Genomic DNA, 24,455 nt, shown 5'->3' on the forward strand with positions numbered 1-24,455 from the left:
GGGCCGCGGCGCGCCGGGCTGCCACTCCTCTGGGCGCAGGGCCGGGCCGGGACAGGCCCCGCCACTCCTCTCCTCTCCTCCCCGCGCCGCGCCGGGCCGGGCCGGGCCGCGCCGCGCTGCGCACGATTGCAACACCCAGGGTGGGCGAAGGTCTGAGCGCGGCGGACCTTCTCGAAATTAGGCCATTAACAAAATGGAAGTTGAAGAGTGTGCTGTTGTGTCACTTTTGACTCAACTCCCGTAGTTTTATTTTGTTTTACGATGTTTTCGAACAAAAGATAAAGCGTAGTCACACTTAAAAAGGGGAGGGGATAATTTCTGGGTAGGAAAAGAGTTTGGTTGAATGTATCCTATTTCCAGCTGGCATTCGGACACGTTGGGGTTTTCTTTCTTTTTTTTTAATGAAGAATTTTAATGTGAATTCGTGAATCTTTCACAGAGCTCAGTTTGAATATATGCCAAGGCACAGTATGGTAGTTTCTTAGTAGTATAAATCCTTTTTTGTTCTTTTTTTTTTTGCCTGCCTTAGGTCTTATGTAAATTTTTGTCGTCATCAGAACTTAGGGGTCCGTCCTTTATTCAGAACTTTGCCCAGTGAGTTGTGGAAGTCCTAATGTGAATGAAATCATAACGTAAAACTTGATTTTGGAAGAATGTAAAAAGAATGTTTAAACATGTAGGCAAGAAGTCGATTGTGATTTTTTTTTCCATTACATATTCTATTTCACAGTGTAATGTGAATACTACTAACTCATCCAAGAGAAAGTTGGTGGGGTCTTTTCCTAAGTACATGTTTTCTGTTTTTCGAATGTTATTTCATTATCGTTTTAGGCCATTAAATGCTTTGATCCTGCATCAGATGATCAGGGTCTAGAAAATTCCCAGGTGTTTTTTCTACTGCTGTAAACTGAGTATTAAGATTTTTGTTGTTTTTAGGCTTAGTATATAACTGTTTGCAAACTGTTATTTCAGTTTGTTCCTTTATTTAGTATTCATTTTGTTTATAAATAATGCCAACAGCCTCTCCAGGTAAGTTGTGATTTATTTGCAGGGGAGGGAGTTGGGGAGGGAGGGGGGAAGATCTTTACTCTGCTACTAAGTATAACTAATGATATATTTAAATATATTCATAGCTTTCTAGCAGCTTCTCTCAGGTTTTTCTCTGTTCAGCATACTTTGGGGTGCACGTTTAGAACTTTTCATCACTTTCTGCTTTTTTTATTGATCCCTAAATTTTTGTTTTGCTCATTTAGTTGGATGTGGAGAAAAAAACCTGAAAATAAACTTTTTGTCTTCTTAGTGATACATGAATTTACACATTAACATTTTTATACTTGCCTAGATTGCTGGGTTTTTATATTGAATTAAGTAGTTCATGTTATCCTGTTATTATTTTTGTATTTACTCTGGGAAACATATAATCCACTGAGTCTTAGGTTTTAATGAAAATACTTGCATGAAGCTCACTCTGGGAACTTAATAGTCTGTTTTGAGCAACTTACTGGTAAAGAGTCCTGAAGTTTAGAGAGTTTAAATAATGAGTCAAACCTTCTTTGCTTTTAAATTAAATACTCGGTGAAAGCTAATTTATAGCTTGCAAAGACCTGAAGCAGAGAACTTTTTATTTTAACTTGGTTCTGTTTAGGTCTTACATGTGACCTCAGACATTTAAATGTTTTTTCAGGCAGTGATATCAGAGAGTAAATCAACATAAATTTCATTCAGTAGCATGTTAGCTTAGTAATTCTGATAGCCAGATGTTGAAGACATGCAGCTGACAGGTAGACTGACAGTGGACCTAACTTCATTTTGGTTACAAGGCAGTCAGAGAGAAACAAAGGGCTGAATTCTTAAGAGTTCTGGGCCTCGGCTCCTTTGCGGGACAGCTGCTATGCCTACAGCTGTGCTTTGCATGTGGCGCCTTTCCGAATTCATCACATCGCTGCTGGATCGTGAGGCGTGTTCTGGGGAGTAAAAAGCCCTGCTTCCTTTTCAGAGTGGCCTCTTCTCTCTCCCTCTGTCTCTCTTACTCATTCATTCACTCAGTTCATGTTTGTTAAGTCCCTGCCGTGTGCCAGGCACTCTGCTAGGTTGAACAGTGCAGTGGTGAGCAGAAAGAAGCAGTGACTCTTCTCATGTCGCCTGGAGTCTAGCTGGGGAGACCGACATTTAATCAGGAAGTTCCTGATCTGCACCTTGATGCTTGGCGTGGAATAGGCCCTCAATAAGTGTTGGCTGATTGGCAAACAAAGACCCACACAAACCTTGTAATGAAGGAAGAGAAGACAGTGCTGGAAGAACACAGTTCATATTGTCTCTGGCAGGGGAGCATGCAGTTTTGCCATGGGCCAAGGATGTGCATACTTGAGTGTTTCAGACGAGAATTTTGGATTCTCAGCTTTGTAATTCAGCCTAACTTCTTACATGTCTGAGCAGCCCGTTATGAGATGGAGCATGAAAATTTCTTGGAGGGGACAGCACGTAGAGAAGGAGGGAGGGTTTCTTAGTGTCCGATGCTTTGGTTATTTTAATTTGAACCACAGGAAGATTGTGATCAGAGAAGTAACATAGAAAGGCCATAGTTAGAGGAATTTACCATCTTCTCGATTTGTGTCTTGTTTGTTACTGTGAGAAATAAGGGATTGAATTTGCTGGTTAGCAGTAAATAATGACTGTTGGCAAAAGTTCTTTTAGAGGCGCCTGGGTGGCACAGCGGTTAAGCGTCTGCCTTCGGCTCAGGGCGTGATTCCGGCGTTGTGGGATCGAGCCCCACATCGGGCTCTTCCGCTGTGAGCCTGCTTCTTCCTCTCCCACTCCCCCTGCTTGTGTTCCCTCTCTCGCTGGCTATCTCTGTCTCTGTCGAATAATAAATAAAATCTTAAAAAAAAAAAAGTTCTTTTAAAACATAGACTACAATAGCAAATTTGGTGTTGCCCTGCTGTCTCCTGGCCACAGAAGAGCCTTACCTGAAGTTCTTTTACCCTCAAGAAACAATAGTGGCTCATACCCACGGGCTTAGTGGAAGGAATGTAAAACATGGGACTCCTGTGTGACTAGGGAGGTCACGTCGTCTTTCTGGGGTACAGTTTCCATAGCTTTAAAAATGGGTGTTTTAACATGGAATGGTTTCTGTACTGCCTGGCCTCATGGGGTTGCTGTCAAGAGCAAACGAGATAATAGGAGTTCGGGGCAGATGCGGGTTCCTTGTAACAGTAAGTGCCACCGACAGAGTGCAGCTGACAGTTCGTGTTTCTTGCAGAGGAACTCTGACTTTGTGACTCATTTAATCAGTTGGTATTTATGGAGGATTTCTGTAAGCCCAGAACAAGCAGTGGGCCTCGCCACTCTGCTTTCCCATGGCAGAGCCTCACCCTTGCCGATTCACCCTGATTTTTGGCCTACTTCTAACCTATTGACTTTTCCATTCACAACAAACTAGAGAGAGAGGAGTTATTTATAGCAGCAGATAGTTTTTATTAGTTGATAGCTGGACTGTAAAGAAGGCAGTTTATGACAAAACTGACAGTGAATTGTGAAGAGTATGTAGCTCCTTCAGGTGACTTGAGAGGTTTAGATAATCCTTTATAATAACTGTAAGTAAGCCCTGAGAATGCCAGCTAACTTACAGTATCTGTCTGGGTGACTTGTAGTCATCACAGAACAGTTAAATTATAATCAGCTTGAAGAGGAAATGTTTCATGTGTCTCTGTAATCAGAGGCGTTCAAATAAAAAAATCTTGGTACTGTGAAGAACACCTCAGTTTTCTTTAGTTGCACGTATTTGAAATGCCTTCTTCTCCAAAGGTGGCAGAGTGTATACACACTTGCAGTCAAGTTAGGGAGGTAAGAGATCCATGTGCAGAATGATTTGGTCTGAGGCAGATGAAGGGAAAGAAGTAAGTGCTAACCTACTGGTATGGGCAGCAGGGACTCCCGACACCAAGAAAAAGGGAAGGGAACTTGGCTGGGCCCGCTGGATGGTCTCTTTAGAAAGGGTGGCAGGATGGGGGGATTTCAGAAGGTGGAGAGGAGCCCGGAAGATGTGCAGAGGAGCCTTAGGGGACTGTCAGAAGTGGCAAATGTCTGGAGGGTCTCCGCTCAGCCTTAAGTGCTGGGCATTTGCCGTGTCTGTGTCCGACGCTATGGTAGATGCTGAAGGTATAGCACAGAGCTAGAACGACGAAGGTTCCTGCTCTCACAAAATGTGTGTTCTGGAGAGCAGGGGGGTGGCCAGCCAACAGAGGGACAGCATGAGTTTAGGAACATTACGTGCGTGTTAGCTGGTGGCGCAAGAGTGAGACAGGCGTGACCATGGATGGGTAGCCAGGGATGGTCTTTTAGAGGCTGTGACGTGACTGACACAGGGGTGGGCCCCGTCAAGTTCAGCTCCAGGAAGAGGGACCGATTTGGATGTACTGTCAGCAGTTTGGGGAATTTGTTCCCCGGGTTGGGGTGGGGGCATGGAGGGGCTACCTCGAAACCCACACAAGTGTTTTTGCATCATGAAACTCAGTTCTCCAAGTGGACGTACCAGGCACTGCACTGGGTGGCTGGATTGGTAGGGAAAATTAGACGAGTAAAACATTCCGGGAAGAGCTTATCGCCTGTCTTAATGTAGCTCGGGGCAGGTCAGGCTTCCTATGTGTTCTAGTTTGTGTGTGTTTGGGGTCCACAGTTGGGGGGGTGGTAGGCAGGAGCCCCTTGGGAGAGGACATGATGCTGCTTTGTAGTGACAAAGCAGAGCACAGTGGGGAGGACTCTTGCAAAGGATACTGAGGAGGGGATGAAGGAAGGACCTTGCGTGAGTTGGGGAAGGAAAAACGTGGAGGGACATGAGAGGGTCACAGGTACCGCCAGACAATAGGTAGAAAACAGGTGTAGCAGGAGGCTCTGATGGAGGCGGAGAGGGTGCTTGGGGGCAGAGGCATGTGGATCACGGGCCCTGAGCAGTGCTGGGCACTCCTTGGGGCGAGTATTCCCGTGTAGCCTCTGCTACCGCGGTGTGCACCCCGCCTGCGGATGAGCTGGCTTGGCTAACCTGTCCAGACTCACTGCTGGGGGTGTCAGAGTCAGAACTTGGACCCAGGTTTTCTGTGCCTTTTCTTCTACAGGATATACTGCTTTTCGTCCGCTTTTTCATGAGGTGGACAACGGCAGCAGATGGGACAACACTGATTCCATTTAAAGTTACAGTTGGAGGATGCGTGTGGTAAAAGCTGAGAACAGGGGTGCTTCAGTGGTGTTTGCTGTCCTGGTCTCTCCTAGCAGCCGATGGTTCTTTTTGAGGCTCCTTGGCCAAAGCTGAAGGGCAGAGGCCTGGCCAAATGATGGAAGCCTGGCCATGGTACCTGAGGGTGATGGCAGATGGGCCCTGAACCTTCTGGGCGTCTGGTGGGCAGGTCCTATGCCCACTTCCTTGCGGGGTGCTCGTCGGTAGCTCTTGTTCACAGGTGCTGACCCAGGGCATGGGGCAGTGGGAGGTCGTGACATTCCTGTGGAAATGTGGTCCCAGCGTTAACCTGTTGCATTGGACCCAAGAGAGCAGTGTCCTGGTTGGTCTCCCCTGTAGCTCTCACTTCCTTCTAGCTGAGTGATGCCTTTGCTGAGCCTTGGGTCCCATCTCTGATGGTTGCCTGCCAGGTTGATCGATGCTGCTGTTGTGGTGGCCTGTTTTTAAAAGCTTGATACAGCTTTGATGTTTTTTTCAACAGTAGGAGGCAGGGGCTTTTTTTGATTTCTAATTCTGCTTCTGCTGCTATGGACTCGTTCCAAATTTAGATAAGAAATTGGTGAATAGTTTTGTGCCTTTGATGTTTGCTATGTATAACTTCTTCATAGGGAAATTGTGTGGATTAACTAAAATTTTTCAAAGCATTTTGCACATTTTTCAACTGTAGTTTCAGTGGATGAACTTGGAAAAAATCCTAATACATGCCATGATTCAAAACTGCTTCAAGCATTGTGACTGATTGTATACCTAGGCCGTTAGTCTGGTTCTCCTGTCCATGTGTAAATTAGAAGGTGAGACTTGCCTAATCCAGAAAATAGGTTTGGTCATGATTAAATTTTCTGAAAGGAAAAAAGCAAAGAGACCCTTCATGTGATGAGTTCGAACTAGTTTAAGATTTTAAAAAATTTGGTTGTAATTTGAAAGTAAAAAACAAAAACAAGCCCCAATTTTCTGTGCCTTCCCTAAATAGGAGTACTAGGTTCTTTTTCAAAATTTTGGATTAATTGTTTCTGAAACTCAAGTGCTTCCTTTCCCTAGGTGGTTTCCTGTTCTGGTTTACAGAGGGGCTGCTACACACACGAACTTAGCAGAATTTCAGAAAGGAGTGTAGCCTTGTATTTGAAGTTGCTTCTGAAGAAGTGAGTGGCTGGGCAGACGCTCCAAGGACGCTGTGCTGCGGGTTCTCCACACAACCTTAGGCTCAGAGAAGCGTGGGCCTATGGCGGTCGCCGAGAGGCTAGCCTGGTAGTGTAGGTGCTCACGCGACCTGTTCACATTGTTCATGCTGCCAAGGACAGTTCTAAAGTTTGATTTGATTAATGCTAATCATTTGGGTGATGTAGTTCAGGGACTCTCAGTGACATGGAGAAGCAAGAGTTACTTAAAAGGGCTACTGTGGTTTCTCCAAGTGAAAAAGGTGTATACCGAAAGCAGCCGTTTGTCTTTATTAGCACTCCCATTAAACCAGCGTCAGACAGTCCAAGGGCTCTTGGTCGAATTCATTCCTTATAATGGATTTTGATATGGACGTCTCTCGTGATTTCACACTTCTCTGCACATCCTGTCGTTATGTGATGAATCACTGCTTTCTGTCAGTGGTGAGGTGACAGCAGTTCCTTGGTCCACACGTCGCACGTGTGCCCGGCAATGTGCTTGTGCTCCATGGACAGCACTGCTGATGCCCCTACTGGTGGCGCTGCCAGATGGGGAGGATGCTTATCCTCCTTTGTAGAGGAGGGAACTGGTGCTCCCAGCGGTTCCGTGGTTGGCCCAGGTTCACCTGGCTCCTGCGTTCTTTGGCTCCTCCTTGCCTAAATCCAGTTCTTACTCCAAATGTTTTTGAGTAGGACAGTCATACTGAATAAGTAGCAGTGTTTTATAAGGCTTTACTCATTAGCCAAGATGAATTTTCACTACTCACTGTAGAATTGCCCACTTTAATCCTAAATAATAAGGCAGCGTGATTAAGTGAAGCCTTTGGTATTAGAAAGCTAACTTCTGCTGAGAACTAATGCCTTCAGTTATTTTTGCCTTGGGGGTTTTTGGATTGAATAGATTTATTGTATTCCTTTGAGCACCCCAAATAAACAGTTCTTAAAAACACTAATCGATTACATTTTTGTCCCTTGTTATAGCCTTCTCTGTTAAGTCTTTTTTTTTTTTTTTAAATGGCATTTGTTGGTTTAGGCTTCTTCTGAATATTTCATTTTTCTTGTTTTATATTATTTTTGAAATCAGTTTAGAAACCGCAAGAACAGAGTGAGACATTGCCTTGGCCTTAGTCCCTCTGCAGTGCAGACTGGTGCGGGGAGCGGGAATCACTTGCAGGACCAGGGAGCTCTTGGTCTTCCTGATGAGTTCAAGAAGACGGTGATGCTTGGCTTCCTTCTCTGCACCAGTGGTCTTGTGTTGAGGATGACTGGCTATTCCACCGAATACAGTATGGTTTTGAAAGTTTTCTTAAGCTTAGTGTTAGAGATCCTGAATATGTTTTAATTTACATCCACTCCAAAAATTAAATCTGGAAACTGGTGGTAAGTGCAGTGCTGATTTGTTGTGTAGTTAAGTCATGCTTGTTACTTTCTTTCACTCCTAGGATGTGACACCAAAAAAAAGGTAGGGATTTTGTCTTTTTTTGGTCAGAGTGTTTCTTGGGGGGGGGTGGCTTTTTATTTTTTATTTGTTCCTTTAAGAGGAGCTCATTTGAACTGTTGGAAGCAGCACTTTCTTAAGAGGTTTTGTTTGCTCTTAAAGCTGTTCCTGTTCTAGTGGCTTGAGTCATTCAGGAGGAAAAGCATGAAAAGAAACAAGGAGGGAGGAGCTGCCCTAACCTGCCTTTGTGCTCTAGTGAATTTTCCTCATGAGGGGCAGGGGTTGATTCCTTAATTGTATTTATCCTGCTGTAGAGTCTTTGGAATATGTAAGAAGTTTTGAAACTTTTTGGAAACTTCCTGAATTTGTAGCAAAACCTTTTCTACCTGAAACTTTTAAGGAGTTTTTTACTCAATTCCGTAAAGATTTGGTCTTTAACTAAGGTCATTAACGCCCTACCCCCATGCCTCAAACACATACGGTAGACTGGACAGAACCTCTGCCTAGTGATCTGTGCTTTCATTTTCCAAAAGCAGTTTCCTTTCTTTTCTTTCCTTTCCCCTAAAACTTAGGAGGTAGCTTTGTTTTAAAAGGTTAAAACTTGGCACCATTAAGAAGAAAAAGTTCTGAGGGATTATGGGTAAGAGATGAAAATTCTCAGCGTTCTGAACCTTCTGTTGTACCGATTTCCTCTTTCCATTTTTGTGGTCATGACCCTGAAATTTAGAAATATTTTTTGATGGGAATTTTCATACTAAGCTGGTACATGTATAGTTATTTTAAGTATTATATATCAATATATTTTAATATACACGGAGTCTTTGAATAGTTTCAGAAGCTGGAGACTTAGCCTAATGATAAAATAATGGTATTGTATGTGTATGATATATAAAAATACCAGTTTCTAAAATAAGATGATAACATCCAAAATCCTTGCTAATTTATACTTGGAAAACTTTTCCATTTTATATAAGAAAACCAGTAAGTACCTACTTGGTATAACCCCCCCACCACCATTTCCATTAAAGCTGCGGGTGATAAACCGTCTTTCCCTTTGTACTTGTAATCCTTCCAATTGGGGCAGTCTTTTGTAGGTTTCTTGAGACACCACATGCCACAAAAATGAAGACAAACTGGTTTGTTCACCCCTGTTATGAACCCCAAAACCAGTCATGTGCAGTGTTTGAAGTTGCGATACAGTTTAGAATGGGCAACAATGCAAATTCCTGTGCCTTTTGTTATTTTATATTTTTCTACCCTTTGGCTTCTTAGGTTCAGTTTTCATTCTCTTGCTGGTTGGAGGTGTAGAATATGCCTTTCTGGTTCTGTATTTTTGTTTTTAACATAAGAGATTTCTAGACCCTGTTTCTCTGTGCAGTCAAGTGACTGCTGGTTTTAGGCAGAGTATCTGAGGGTCGATCCCTATGAGGAATGAGGGCCTCCACCTCCACCTCCTGCTTTGGGTACCTTCTCTGTGAGTGGATCAGTGTTGGCATCAGCGCAGATGGAAGCCTCACGTTCCTCTCTCCCAGGTCCATGCAGCAGGCGGCATGCTGCTGGTCTTTCACACACAGTACCCTCTCGTCTTGCGGTTACACATTATGGATTGTAGTTTCTGTAGGATTGACAGTGGGGTTGAAGTTACAGTTTCCTCTCACTGGCATGCCAGACAAATAATAACTAAAAGGAATAACTATATAGTCTCAATCTTGTTTGGATTTTTGAACAAGAGGCCTTAAATTCCAAATTTGCTTGTTTAAGCAGTTTGTTTTTCTTTTTTTTTTTTTTTAAAGATTTTATTTTTATTTATTCGACAGAGATAGAGACAGCCAGCGAGAGAGGGAACACAAAGCAGGAGGAGTGGGAGAGGAAGAAGCAGGCTCATAGCGGAGGAGCCTGATGTGGGGCTCGATCCCGTAATGCCGGGATCACGCCCTGAGCCGAAGGCAGACGCTTAACCGCTGTGCCACCCAGGTGCCCCTAAGCAGTTTGATTAGCTGCTGAATATATTGTCACAGGAAGTGTCTTCCTTGCTGCGTGTGATCTTGTTGTTGTAGGAGAGCAAATTTGGGTATTAAGTTTAGTATTTATAGTTTTGAGTTCATCAAAATTATAAATTCAAGAACTCAGAATATAAATGGTAAATTGCTACCTGTGTGCCAAGATAGATTCAGCTTATGGTTTCACGAGAGTGTAGAAAATGTTAAATCAAGAAGTGATGCTTAACTCATGCTGTTCCTGGCCCTTCTTCAGTTTTAGAGAGACAGGATCCCCTAAATCTCGTGGGCAGTTGTCAGAAAGTACGTGGAGTTGGTAAATGTTGTTTTAGTGGTGAGTGATTATTGTGCTCCTCCAGCTTCCAGTGTCTGTACTAAAGTACGTGAGTATACTGTCCGAGCTTCACTGTTGCGCCTCTGTTAACTGCAGCTTGATCGGTACTGTGCACATGGGTAACCTGTTTAAAATGAGCCTGCACTGTGTGTCTATTGTGGGGAGGAGAGAAGAGAAGAATTGCTGACCCAGCTATACCTTTGAGTTCTGGGAGATGTACAATGTGCACACTTTATTGTGGCATGCCAGAACAAGGCCTTGGAATTAGGAGGCCAGGTTCATATCCCAGCTCTACCAGTTAAATAGCAGTATGACTTTGAACAGGTTACTCCACATGTTTTGATCTTCAGTTTACCTATCTGTAAAATGGCGATAAGATCTGCCTTGAAGGATTACTGTGAGCATCAAGCGAGAGCCTTGTAGGGATATGTCTGGCACGCTGACCTTGGTCCGTCCCATTTTAATTGCTGGGCACTGGCAAAATTAGCTCTGTGGTAACTCTGTCCATCCTTTGGCTTATCGTGGCCCTTCTGAAAAAATAAAGGAATAGTTCCAACATCTTCTAACACGGCTTATTAAAATCCACATATTTTGGTTTGGTGACACAAAGTGAATTAAGTAGATTGAAAATTAGGTAAGAGTTAAGACGGTCTGTGGTTCTGCAACTAGATACACATGATGGCATGAGAGAATTCCTCGTGGGCTGGAGACCCGCTTCTCTCTCAAAAACTGTCTTGTTTTTATTACTCAAACTAGGACACCTGTGGTTACATGGATTGGTGGATTAGATAACTCCTGGAATTTGATTTGTTGCATTTGCCTGGGCAGAAGTAAACATGTTTAACTGTTTGCATGTTGCCCACATGGTTTGCTGTTTTCTTCTTGTTCTTCTGTCTTACCTAGCTATGTGGTCCAAACCATTCATGACTACCGTACTGTTGTGACCAAATTATGTGTGGTTGACATTTTGGATGAATTTTGGGTATGTTTTCTTAGACATTAAATTATCAGACAGCCCTGAAAGTAACTGTGTGGGAGCAATTTCCGTGCTGCACATGACAGATTAGGAAATCTGTCATTTTACATCTTTCTGGATGTGCAGTCAGGAAAGAACAAAAATGTGAAAGAGCCATTTTCTTACAGGTTACCAGTGAGGCTGACGGTACCAGTTTTCAGGAAACATGTCCCGATTTTCTGTGCAGTATTTTTATTGAGCAGTGTAAGGAGTGGGGTCTTTTTTGGGGATCACACAGGTGTACCCCCTCAATATGCACAATTTGCATGAACTTAGAGCTGGACTTTGTGGTGACACAGAGGTCCATTTGTGAGTATGTCTCTTTGTGACTCCCAAGGGAGAGGGGCCTTAGGTGTTGCCTGATTTTCAAAGGGGCCTAAGATTTCTTTCCCAAAAGACTAAGAACCACTGAGTGAACTGTTAATGTTTAGACAGTTGGTTAGAAGCAATAAAATCAGTAGGTTACAGATTTAAAAAAGTGAAATGTACTCACAGCTTCTGTTAGAGCATTACTGTATATTGATGGGAGCATTAGTGAGTGTTTAAAGCACTCAGTTAAACTTCTATCCTCATTGGACTTGTACATTTCCATAGTGATATTTGGGTGGGATCGTGTGAACCACTGGAGAACAAATGAACAAAACAAATGGATTAATTCAGAATTGTGAGTGGAAGCAGAATGTCATTGTCTTCATAAAAAGGAACATACGCTTACAATTAAGACTTGTAGGCGTGGGGTTTCTGTAATTTGTTTTGTAGAATCTACTGTGGGTAATCCTTGCAGTTGATTCCATTGATTGAGCCTGTGTCAGGCACTGGGCAGAGTTCTTTTTGTGCATTACCTGATTTATTCCTCCTGATGACAGTATCAGGTAGTTGTCACTAGTTTGTATTATAGTTTGTTCCTGTCTGCCTTAGCCAGGATTATTTCTCCTATTTCTCCTTAATCAGATCATGGCCCAAGGCTGCACAGTATAGTTTCAGTTTTGTGAATTTCAGTTTTTGTAGTTTTGTGCCCTTCAAGAACCTGTGTTATTCGGAGTACCAGCCCAACACCGGGGAGGGACAGGAGAGCCTGTTCCAAAGTCTCGTTTAAGTTGGGATCAGTTCTTTGCAGGAAAGATGTATGACTTTGGGGGCACGGGAACCTTTTGGGAGCAGGCGAAATGAGTGACTGGGGTGAGAGGGAGACCCTTCTCCAGTCTTGGGCACTGGCCTAGGAGGCAACTGTTGAAAATCCTAGTCCTTGGTGAGCCCTTGCTCTGAGGCTTCTTTTTTCTTTGGGGGGGGGCGTTATTTTATGCCCGTGTTGGAGAAATAGAGAAGTGTCAACTCAGGACAATGTGGCATAATCCTGGGAGACGAGCACTGAGAAGATTTCATGTTTCCAAAAGGCTGCCGTGTCAGTGCTTGGAGGTCCATGGCTGCATGCCTAAGGAGGGCCCCAGCTGTGCATGTGTCCTGGCTTTACCTGGCTGGATGGAGATTTACTTCATCCCCTCCCTGTCTCTCCTCATCCCTTCTCTCCCTCTCCGCACCTCCTTGGCCTTCCCTCTTCCTGTTTCTTCCTCCCTCCGTCCTTCCCCACCCTTGTTTTTTATTTTTAATGAGATTCAGATTCTCTTGAACTTTTTTCCATTCAACATTTGTTTCTTGTTGACATTAGGTAGGGCCTTTCTGCAAAGGGACTTGCTTTTCACAAAGTTCGATGTAACTTTACTTTTCAGTTCCTTTGGGGCAGATATCTCTGTAGATGCATATATTCCCTATAGCTCTTAACAAAGTGCTTTGTAGATAATAAGCACCCAAGAAAAATCAAAATCCTTCTGCTTCACCATGGTTCCGGAAACTTCACAAAGCATTTAGAGGGTAAAATTCTAATCTTACAAGATTTGAGCTTGAGCTAAATTTGAACAGTAGAATGATACAGGCTAGTGCATCTGAATGTGAGATGTATTGTTAAATAGGCTAGTTAGTAGGATTTTGTTTTTAGGTGCAGATCTTTAAAGAGAAAAAAATCTCGAATTTAAGTGTAATTTGTGACTTAAAAAAATAATTATTTTATGAGGAGAATACACTTTAGTTCCTTCTCTGCTTGAATCTGAGAGACAGTGTTTTGAGTTATCAGAGTGGGCAAATTTGTGTGTTACCAGTTTGCTGGTCTCTGCACATGCATAAGCCTCTAGAGGTCCAAGCCCTTCCCTCGTGGAGCAGTGATGTGTCCGTTCATAAGCTCTGATAGAGACATGCCTGCAGGTGTGAAGGAGGCCAGAAGACCGTTGAGGTCTTGGAAAGAAAAGAATGAGATTGCTTAGCAATAGTGATGCATACTTAAAAATTAAACTTGGAATAAGAGTGTCCCGTGGTAGATCCAAGCAATGAGTAGTTTAGTATCTCTGTAGATTGTCTTATTTTTTAACCTGTTTCTTCAACCTCTATCAAAATGTGGCATGTTAATTTCACATTTTTAGGAGAAGCAAAATAAAAGCCAGGAAACAATACTGTCATGATGATCACGGTTGACTGCCAGCACATTGACCCTTTGCTTGTACCTGGGAGGCACTCAACATGTTTATTTAAATTAGATTTTTGATTTAAATAATGAGGGGTATAATAACCAAGTGCAGTGAAATAAGAGAAAGAATACAAAGTGTGTGGCTGCTCAAAAGGAGGAGGGAAATTAACTTTTTGTTTGAGGTAACATGATGCACAGGGAAATGAGTTGAAGACGACCTGCCAGAAGGTTAACAACAGTAATTTGAATGCTTGAGCAGTGCCTTTTCTGACTATTTTACATCCCCTTTCAATGTGTGTCTGTTGTGAATTTTGATTTTTTTTTTCTGGACACTTAGACTAGGTGTACAGGTAGGAGATAGGGAGAAGAGAAGCATCTCAATAGTTTCTGCTGTGTAGGCAAAGTCGACCATTGAGAACTTTTCCAGATTATACTGTTATAAAATCAACCAATAGTGGCCATTTTCAGTTGCCTCATTAATTTTGCCTTTGTTAGGTACTTCTTTCAAAAATAATGTGTTCATTTCTTTTTTGCATACTGTAACCAAATGTTCATTTGAAAAAATATGAACACATAAACAGGTATAATACCTTTCTTGGTGATGTGGCTTGGCCACTGTTCCTCTGAGCATTTCTGTAAACAAATGTAGATAATGATTTTAAGTGTTGTAATGGTGTCTTCTCTCAGATTTATATCTAGATCTCACTTCCTGAAAGTATTTTTAATCTAAATTTCCCAGTTAATTCATCATGATATAGTATTGTAAAATTTATCATAAATGACTTTCCTTTCAGCTGAGGATACCAATTCTCTAGGGTGTGGCTCTGCGCTCTGTTGCTCTGTTTCAGGGGGTTGCCAGGTGTAGGCCACACACCCCCCTCCCTACCTTAGATCCCAGTCCCTGTTTGTTTGGCCTCTGGGGACGGACTCTTTTTTTTTTTTTTTAAGCTTTTATTTATTTATTTTTTAATGATTTTTTTTATTATGTTAATCACCATACAGTACACGGACTCTTGAACTGGAGTTAATGTAGTTGCCGACTCACGTTTTCTATGCAAGGTTTTCAGACTTTAGATACATTTTCCCCCCTTTAAAATAAAAGCTACTGGAAGCATCGAACTTTACATCGGAATCCGGGCATGTACTGTATGGTGACTAACATAATATAATAAAAAAATCATTAAAAAAAAAAAAAGCTACTGGAGATCCGTGAGAAGAACCCTAGAAATTAAAATAATTATAAAGTAGAACAGTCTGGCAGCTTGTTTAAGTTTCAGAGGTATTTAGTCTCTAAAATCATTTTGTTCATGCCACAAGACTTTGAGGTTCCAAAGAGTGTAAGGAAATGCAATGCTTTCTCAATTTGAATTTGTTAAAGTTTATTTGGGGAGCCTTTTCTGGTATTTGGAATTATCCACTCAAAGCCGCTAAAAGCCTTTTTTAGAGAAATTAAAAGCTCCCTTCAGATGTGATCCTTGCTGTTCCTCCCTTGAGCTGGCATGTGGAAGAGTTGCGGGCCAGACCACAATGAAAGCATCCCAGGAATTTACACNCCCCCCCGCACAATGAAAGCATCCCAGGAATTTACACTGGGATCTGCGGCACTGAAAAATCCAGAACTTTTCCATTGTTTCTGTTGGGAGCAAAGCCTTGAGTCCTGTTTTAATACTATGAGCAACTTAAAACCAAAGAGGTTTTATTTTTATAATTTGTCTCCAGGATTACAGACAGCTCTCTTGGTGAGTCTAACCACAGAAAACGGTTGAAATTGTGCCCAAGCTGCTTAAAAGAATTTTTTTTACTGTTAGGTACATTTTCAAGTTATTTTAAGTATAAAAGTTATTTGAAGTATAAAAGAAATGTATAGAAAATGTAAAGCACGTTACTGTCATGAAAACCAGTTGCTGCACAGCAGCTTGCCACTTCAAAATGTTCTCTCCCAAACACTGTGGAGAGCTGGGGCGAGGCTCTGAGTGGCTTGTGTTCCCCCAGTGTCACCTTGGGCAGCCGTAAGGGCCACTCTGACCATCTGATGGACACACCCCATCCCGTGTGCAGCTCGGCTGACGTTTGCCGGAGCCTTTCTGGCCGTGGTTTCAGAAGCTCTGCTCTCGGCCTCAGTCCTGCTGTCCAGTTCCTGTGCGCCCTGACCGTGACTTCTCCTGACTTTACTGAGTCATCTTCTGGTTTTCTTTTTTAAGCATACCTGAAATTATTAAAATGGCCTGTTAATTCCTTATGGAAAATTTATTTGCATATATGTTTCCAGCTTCCTTCCTCTGTACTCAGCAACACCAACTGCAGAATGTTAACCACCCCCACATAGAAGACTGCTGGGCTCTGACTCCGCTCCCTTTACCAGCTCCCACGGAACACCTCAGTCGTCATTCTTTCAGCCCATGACTTGGGTATCATACATCGATGCCCCTTCCTCACTACCTGGTCTGTTAGAGATGACGTGCGTGCACACGTGTGTGTTTTAATCCCGTGGAGAAGTCATTTAACATGAACTTTATGCTTTTTTAACATTTTTTAATTTATGTTTTTTGAGTCGGCTTAATGCCCAGCGTGGGGCTTGAACTCACAACTCTGAGATCGAGAGTCATGTGCCCTACCGACTGAGCCAGCCAGGTGCCCCTGAACTTTATGCTTTTCTCCCAGCCAAGCATTTCACTTTGCCTGTGGAACTCGGACTTCCCTCTGAAGCTGGTATTCTGAGTGCTGCTGTCGGGGCCGTGCCAGCCTGCTGTCATGAAAGCTACATCCTTGCCTTTCACAGATTAGAAAAGCTCTATATTGACTTTATGTTTTTATGATAAATTTCTCAAACTTGCCTGCAATGCAGATGGCACCATTAATTATCTTTCTTAAGAGTAAAAGAATTAGGGCTCAGATAGTGTCACTCACAGCAAGGCCTCTGGAACACAGTGGACAGAATAGTGAATCGGATGGGAATAAAAGTCCCAGGTTTGCTACCAACTTGCTGTGAGATTTTAGGCAACTCCTATAATGAGATAAAGCTTCAAGAGGCATGTTGATGGAGTTTGGGGAGCAGATAAGACCACCTTTGAGTCTCCTGCTTCACATCATAGGTTCTTCTCTCTTCCCTTTTAACATAGCCCATTATTCCTGTGTCCCATGTCTGTTCTTTTCTCTAAGATGTGTGCCCTCAGCTCAGCCTTTCTTCAGCCTTGTAGGAAAGCCTCCAGTCTTTAGATTTCTTATGAGGGCAGGGAGCAGAGGAAGATCCTGTGCAAGAGTGGTCACAAAAGGAGGAGATGGTAGATGGTGGTGTCACGAGGCTGGGGAGAGGAATCTTAGGAATGTCAGATCCATGCAACTGTCAGACACAGAGGGGAAACCTGGGGCACATGAAGCCTAAAGAAACGTAGGGTTTTGTAGTCACGAAATCAGAGGTAACCATGCCAAGTGGGGCTCCAGTGGAGGGGAGTAGATGGAGGCACAGTTGCCAAGATGAAGGGCTCAGAGAGAGGCGAGGCACTGGAGGCAGCAGGCCCAACCCGTCTTTTAGGAGAGTCCTTCCGGGGGGGTCCTTTGGGGGGGAGTCCGTGAGGCTCCTGTTCAGGGCAGCTCATGTTCTCAATGATCTTATGTGGTAAGTGCTCAGAGATGGGCCTCACCTGGTGTGAAATCAGCTGTGTATCTGAGTAAGATGGTGAGCTCCCTATGCAAAGACCAGAGAGACCTGCTTCTGTGCACCAGTACTGAATTCTGATTTTATACCTAGGAGTTGGGTAGCTCCCCAGAGTGAGGAGGCAGCACACGTAGAATTACATAGGGTTCTAAATTTAATTCACTGAAATCACAAAATGCGTGAGCCTTCACTGTTGTGATGAATTTTTAATGTAACTTGAGCATGCCTTCTAGAATTTTGTGTTTTCTCTGAAGCCTGCACATTTTTAAGTGAAACATTATTCTCTAGAATTTGCTAGTGTTTGACCAGTTTTATTAGACTAGTAGAACACAGTCCAGACCTAGGTTAAATTATTTACGTGATGCTTTAGGCAGTTTTGATTTTGCACCTTGCATTCCAGGCACCAGAGGAGTAATGCTAGACATTATCTTTAAAGAGTAGTCATTATGACTGTTGGACTTCCCTATATGGTAGCTCTTTCACTAGAAAACCCAGTTTTATTGATACTATTTAATGGTGAATCATATTTGCTTAGATTGAGGTTCTATGCTATTGACTGGTAAGTGTTTCTGGCATCAGATAAAATTGAAATGGGAAAAAATCACTCCAATTTGGTTCTTGTTCCTTTCCTATAAATGCAGTGGAAGTCTCTACCACTTTTCTTTCATTTGCCCTTGAAACCAAGTGAGATAAACCATAGAAAGTGCTTTGTAGGGGCACCTGGGTGGCTCAGTCGGCTGAGCATCCGACTCTTGGTTTTGGCTCAGGGTTGTGGGATCGAGCCTTCTGTGGAGCCCCATGCTCAGCCGGGAGCATGCTTGGGATTCTCTTCCTCTCCCTCCACTCCTCCCCTGCTCATGTGCATGCTCTCTCTCTTTCTAATAAAATCTTTTAAAAAAAAAAAGCGCTTTGTATAGAGTATGATATTTTTAATTGTGTCATTACTGGTCTTAAGAAATGTTAGTAGCAAGAACACTTTTAGCATCATCATCCTTGTGGGTTCATTCTGACTCTAGAGCTAATTTAGTTGCGTGACCTTGCGCAGATGACTTCACTCTCTGGTCCTTTGGTATCTGTAAGGTGAGAGGTGTGGATGGGGACTTCGGGGTCTTCCAGCAGAAAGTGGTAAGAGCGTCTGTTTTTGCAGTGCGGTCGTGGCACAGGCCTGAGAGTAAGTATACCGAGCGGGTCCTCCTGTCAGTGGCTGAGAACACAGTTAAAGATTAATTTTTTTAATTTTTGTTTTTGTGTGTGAGAACCTTGATGCAGTAGGTAACTGCTCTTTTCCTTCTGTTTCATTCGATTTTCCTCATAACTGTGTATTTCTTTTCCTTATATACATGAAGTTTGTCCTGTCCTCCATTATGTTCTTTGTTGGCGTTTCCATTTCACTTTCCTTGTGTTTCATTCCTGTATCTTTCTTGTTTAGACCAAGTGGAGCACGCAGCTGGCAGTAGCTTCTATGTAGGACCCTTCAGGAACCTGATGGTAAGTGCACACGTGTACTTACCAGGCTCCCCGTGGGCTCTGCCGACCCGTTCTTGAGGCCCCTCCTGCCTCACAGACCTGAACAAGCCCCCATGCCCCTTTGTAAGAGTCCTTAGAAGTTGTTTGTGGTGATTGGCTTGTGTTTGTTTTCTCTTTTAGTTTGATTACAAATAGAACAGAAACCAAGTATCAGGAAACGAAATTTACTTATGTAAGGAAATGGAGCAGGTTCCCCCACCTGTTACACTGTTATCGCAGTATTTGGCTTTGTGAGTGACACCAAGCATGCCTAAGTGTGGGTTGGGACACCAGGGTCCTAATTTCTGTTCTCTCATAGACTGATTAGTTAGTCCCTCTGGGGCCCTGGCCTTCATTTTTCTCTCAAAATAGCAGGTAGGACAGGTGGTTTCGATAGCCCCTTCATCTCTAGTCTATGGTCCTAATGGGAAGTAACTGAAGTGCTAAATGTTTCTGATTAAGATTGTGAGGATCCTTTCATGTGTCTGGTAATCTCAGTCTCGTGAATGATAATTAGATCATGATAGACTCATATCCACGATATACTGAGTCTGTCAGTGTTTACCAGAGGTACTTGGGAGTACGTTTAATTGTTCTTTCCTTTAGTTTTTGCAAGTGATTTATTAATGGTATTCAGATACTTAAAAATTCTTAAATATATAGACTGCAGAGCCCTATTATGTCTTTCATGACCTGTATTGTATTGGTTCAGCCCAGTGGCTCTTAACCTGGGGAGACCTCCCACTCCCACCCCGGACATTTGGTCATGTCTGGGGACTTTGGCTTGTCACAGTTAAAAGTGGGGCTGCTACTGGCATCTAGTGGGTGGAGATCACGGATGCTGCCGAGCGTCTTCCAGTGCATGAGACGGCCCCACAGCAGAGGGTGTCATTCGTGGGACGCCCGGGCAGTCTGTGGCCCTCTGAATAGGGTGCATGTGTCCTTACTTCAAGTGGTTTCTCTTCACAGGGAATCAAGGTTTCTTGGTCTCATTTTTAAAAGAGGGCACCTGGGGGTGGGGGGGGTGGGGACACTGCTCACTGATTAGGTTTGGAGAGGTCAGAAGTAGACAGGGTATTTAGTATCAGTTAGGTGTTTTAATATTCTTTTAGACTGGGAATGAAACTTAAAATAGTACTTTTGCCTTTTGGATAATTGTGTGATTTCAGTCTGAATACAGATTAGTGAATGGTATTATTAAAGTTGTGCTGTTTTATTATAGTATAAATCTAAGAACTTCACTTATTGAATACTCTGTTTACATACAGGCCGGTTTTTTTGTAAGACCTGCTAACCAGTTTTGTATGGCACTTGAAAGGTGGCAGAAAATCTTTGAATTGCTTTTGTAAGGGATTGTATTACAATAAATTGACATCTGTTTTTCTATTAAATTTCACAGTGTGTACTTGTTTTAATGTATGTAAGATTTATGCGTAACAGGCTAAGTGTACACTATACCTCCATTTTTACTTATTTCAAAAGCTCAGACCTGTGCAAAGTAGAAAGTAAGAGGTAAGAAACGGTTATTCCTTGGGCTGTTAGGGTTACATGAGGGGTACGTGATGTCTTATCACACTTTCGTGTTTGTGATCCAGGGAAAAACTCTTCTGAATATAACTTTTGAATGAAGCGTCCTAGAGCACCAGGAGTCCTCCGTGGTTCTCAGCAGGCACGAACCTGCAGCGTTAGAGCAGCCGTGTTAGTAGCCGGTAATCAGTTCTACTTGCATTGTTTGCCACCAGCGATCGGATAGGGACTGGGCATCACACGCAGGGAGGGGCATCTGTCACCGTGAAGATAAGAAAACTGGCTGGAAGACAGCCTGGAGCACAGCTGGGTTCCTCAAGAGCCTTGCCATCATCAGATTTAGGTTCAGTGCCCGTCAGTTGACAAAGAGAGAAAGAATTTCAAGAGGAGGTTACTTCTTCCTGTGAAAAAGTGTTTTCATGTCCTTGCCCTTCACGGAGGGGATTGGTTTATAATCCTTCCACCTGCAGGCCCTTGGCTTCTGTTCCCACCAGAATGTGGTTTCACTGAAGTGCTTGCTTGGGTCTGAGTCCCATGTTAGATGCCTTTGGGAATGAGGGATGGAGGTGTTATCAGGAATTTATCTGAGCGAACTCTTACATCATGGCAGAAAGCATCAAAGCATCTTTTTTTTTTTTTTTCATGGACTGAAAAATTAGGAGTTTAAAATAGTATTTTAGAATTTGCTGAAGACTGACAAATGGCCAGTTTATTGAGTATTTTGTACTCCCCCCCTTGTTCATCTCTTAATTATTTGTCAAAATCTGGTGGTGCTTTTTTAGGGTTAGTATTTGCTTCATATTATAATTGGTGTTTCCGTTTTTAACCATTATGAACTTTTCAATGTTGTTTGTGTCTCTCACCTCATTTTCATGTATTGTCTATATTTTAGTTAATTTTGCTCCTCTGTAGTGATGTTCTGTTACGGAGAATACCGTTTTCCAGGAGCAGTGAGTGGTTTCCGGTTTGTCGTCTTACTAGTTCGGACAAAAAGGTGTCAGGTTTGTTCTGAAAGAGAAAGGACAGCTCTGCGAGGCCTGGTGGGGAGAGTGTTGCAGGAGGAGAAGCAAGAGTGTTTGGGGAGGATGAAGAGGAACCTGCTCTGAATCTGAAAACTGAAAAACTAGAGCCATCAGGAAGAAGAAACTTGGAATTTAAAAAAAATAAAAGAGGGCCGCAAATTCTGCTTAAATCCCAAAGAGACCGAGCTTCCAAACCTTCAGTATTAGTACTTTCCTAGAGAATTACTTATCCATATTGAAATCTTGGTTCAGTGACCTGAGCTCATTGTTCCAGCTTGTCAGAAATGCACTGCATTTTAATCTTACCTTCTGAACTGTGGTATCGGTTGGAATGCAGTTAGTGTTTCCTGAATTCTATTCTTCGAGTTGTTAATGAAATCCCGAATTGTACTGTACCTGGAGTCAGGTCTCTAGGGACCCTTAGAATTCATGCCGACTTGACAGTGAATTATTCATAATTACTCTGCATTTGATATTTGAGCCACTGCACACATGCATCCTTTGCAATTCAACCTGCTTCTGGTGTTTCGCTTTGACAGTTATGGATAAGCATATCTTAACTAAAAGGGACCCAAGTTATACTGTCTTGTTTTTTCCCCAGTGTGCTTCTTACAGTCAGACGTATGCCAGTCCTTATTGTTTGTGTGGTCTTGAAACTCAGGTGTTAGTTATCTCTCTCATTTTTCTCTGACGTCAGTATTTTTAACTTTTCGAGAATAGATGATCTGTTAGTTTGATAGGGGAACTAATGCCCAAGAATACAGGGTTTATGGGTTTCTTTCTTTTTCTCTGACATGACTTAAAAGTATTCTTAGTCATCTTAGTCATTTTTTGTTCCTTTCTTTAGAAATCTGATATGATAATTGCCTAGAAATCTACAGTTTGCTGTCATTGGATTAGTAATTGTCTTTTTCAAGAATTCAGGGTAATGGTGAGTCAGTAAGTAAATAAATAAATGTTGTGTTTTAGGGAAGAAAAAATCCCAGGAAAGTAAAAACAAAGCAAACAAAACCGAAGACCTACAGCTGAAGACAAGCGAACCAGATTCTGCTTCTGCAAATATGAGAGATTCTGCGGAAGGTAAGCTTGGAAGTTGGACTTGTATGATTTGGGTATGTATCACCAGTTACTGTAAATCTCCTTGGGATGCCCTTCTGAGACTTCATCCAAGAACTGGAAAGGGTTAACAGTAAAAGGCTGCCTGTTAATATGATGAACTGAGCCTTCCACATCCCACCTCCCCTTACAAATATTATTAAAGACCTTCTTTGTTAAAAACGAAATTATTCTGGTTAAATGAAATGAAACATACTATATGATTACATTTATAAATAATTTATAAAGTTCAGAACCATCGAAACAAATCTCTGGTGATAGAAGTCAGAGTGGCAGGGACTTCAGAAGGCTTCTGGGACGCTGGCACTAGTTCATCCCTGAGCTGTGGGGTGGGTACATCAGTGTATTTACTCTGTGAACGTTTTATCTAGCTGTATACTTATGATTTATATACTTGCATTGTTATGTTTTGCACTTCAGTTAAACATTTACTTGAAATATCAGACACCTTTGATTTTATATGTCCGCATGAAAAGTGTGCAGCGTGAAGAGTATTCTGTTTTTGTTTTTTTAAAGATTTTATTTATTTATTTGAAAGAGAAAGAGAGAGTGGGAGCAGGAGTGGGGGGGAGGGGCAGAGGGAGAAGCAGACTCCCGCTGAGCAGTGAGCCTGCCTTAGGGCTCTATCCTAGGACCCCTGGATCACGTTCCTTGTTTTTTGTTAGAAATTAAATTCTTACTATTTTATTTCTTCCTGTTTCTCCACACCAAATTTTCTTCTTTATCATCCCTTCTAAGGATTGATACTGTAGGCCCTCAGTGATGTGAGAATTCAGAGAGGCATGGATTGAAAGTTCATCAGAAAGGCAGATTGCTCTGAGCTCCTTGCACTTGAGCGACTATATTGAGACCATCGATAACAGAAATGAGGGAGGTGTATCTTAATTCGTTATGTGGCAAAATATATGCAGAGACGGGAGGTTTCTAAGAATTGTTTGTAGTGACCCAGACAGGCAAATTTCAAAATGATAGGCTTGTGACTCTTTCAAGAAACATTCGTAGAGAAAAAAAAAAAAAACCCAACAAAACATTTTTGATGCCTTTAAAAAGGGCGAAGGATTATCTGAAGAGAAACCAGAGTATTTGGATGCCCTTTATAAAACCACTTTATTAGCACTGTTTGCAGTGATGACATTCATAAACGATTATAATTTCCTGTGGCATTTTATGAAGCAAGAACAGACAGGTTGATTTCCTAGAGCCTTTTAAAACTAAGTTCTGCATGCTGATAGCAGATTTTGCTAATTAAGACTTTTGTTTGAACAACAGCACAAATACTTAAAGAATCTCAGTGCCTTTAGTGGCAGAATTAAAAAAGAAAATCCAGCAGCCCTCTCTCCCCTTCAGTAATTGAAGACAAGTTATTTATTCCTGAAATAACATTAAGTCCTATGAAGGAAAGTATCTAATATTTACCTGTTTGTGGAATAGCTGGTCAAAGTGTGATTGGTTCCTTACAGGCTAGTTGTCAGCTTCTCCTGAATGTTCTGCATTGTCCTCAGCAAGTGGTCTGTGTACTGAGCAAATAGTCCAGACTCTTCCTTGTGTTCCCCAAACCTTCCTCTATTTTTAAAACTCAACAGACCTCATCGAGTGTATGGATACACGTTGCTGTGGGCCTTACTAGTAATTTAATAGAGCTCTGAGTGTTTTGCCCCATATTACTTTGGACAGTTTTAAGTCTGGGATTGTTTACCAATCACAGGGAAAGAATTTTTTTTTCCTCCAGTAACAGAAGCCACAGAAATTGGCTAATGACTCTAAAATTTCCTAGCCTGGGGCGCCTGGGTGGCACAGTTGTTAAGTGTCTTGCCTTCCGCTCAGGGCATGATCCCGGCGTTCCGGGATCGAGCCCCACATCGGGCTCCTCTGCCGGAAGCCTGCTTCTTCCTCTCCCACTCCCCCTGCTTATGTTCTCTCTCTTTGCCTGTCTGTCTCTGTCAAAT

General features: G+C 42.5%; 1 protein-coding gene across 6 annotated transcripts in view; it reads left to right on the forward strand.

Annotated features, from left to right (window-relative positions):
• PRDM2 (PR/SET domain 2) overlaps nt 1–24,455 on the forward strand; it is a 105,349-nt gene that overhangs the window by 42,296 nt on the left and 38,598 nt on the right. For 4 of the 6 annotated variants that reach the window (XM_034671232.1, XM_034671233.1, XM_034671236.1 and 1 more), the window contains exon 6: nt 22,363–22,473. The exons of 1 other annotated variant lie outside the window; for it this stretch is intronic. In XM_034671232.1, the coding sequence (XP_034527123.1) occupies nt 22,363–22,473 (111 nt within the window). Of the gene's footprint in view, nt 1–18,774; nt 18,827–22,362; nt 22,474–24,455 lie in introns of those variants that run through there. One more of the 6 variants, XM_034671237.1, reaches the window with a different exon arrangement.

This window comes from Ailuropoda melanoleuca, chromosome 11 (assembly GCF_002007445.2).
Source record: "Ailuropoda melanoleuca isolate Jingjing chromosome 11, ASM200744v2, whole genome shotgun sequence".
Lineage (NCBI taxonomy): Eukaryota > Metazoa > Chordata > Mammalia > Carnivora > Ursidae > Ailuropoda > Ailuropoda melanoleuca.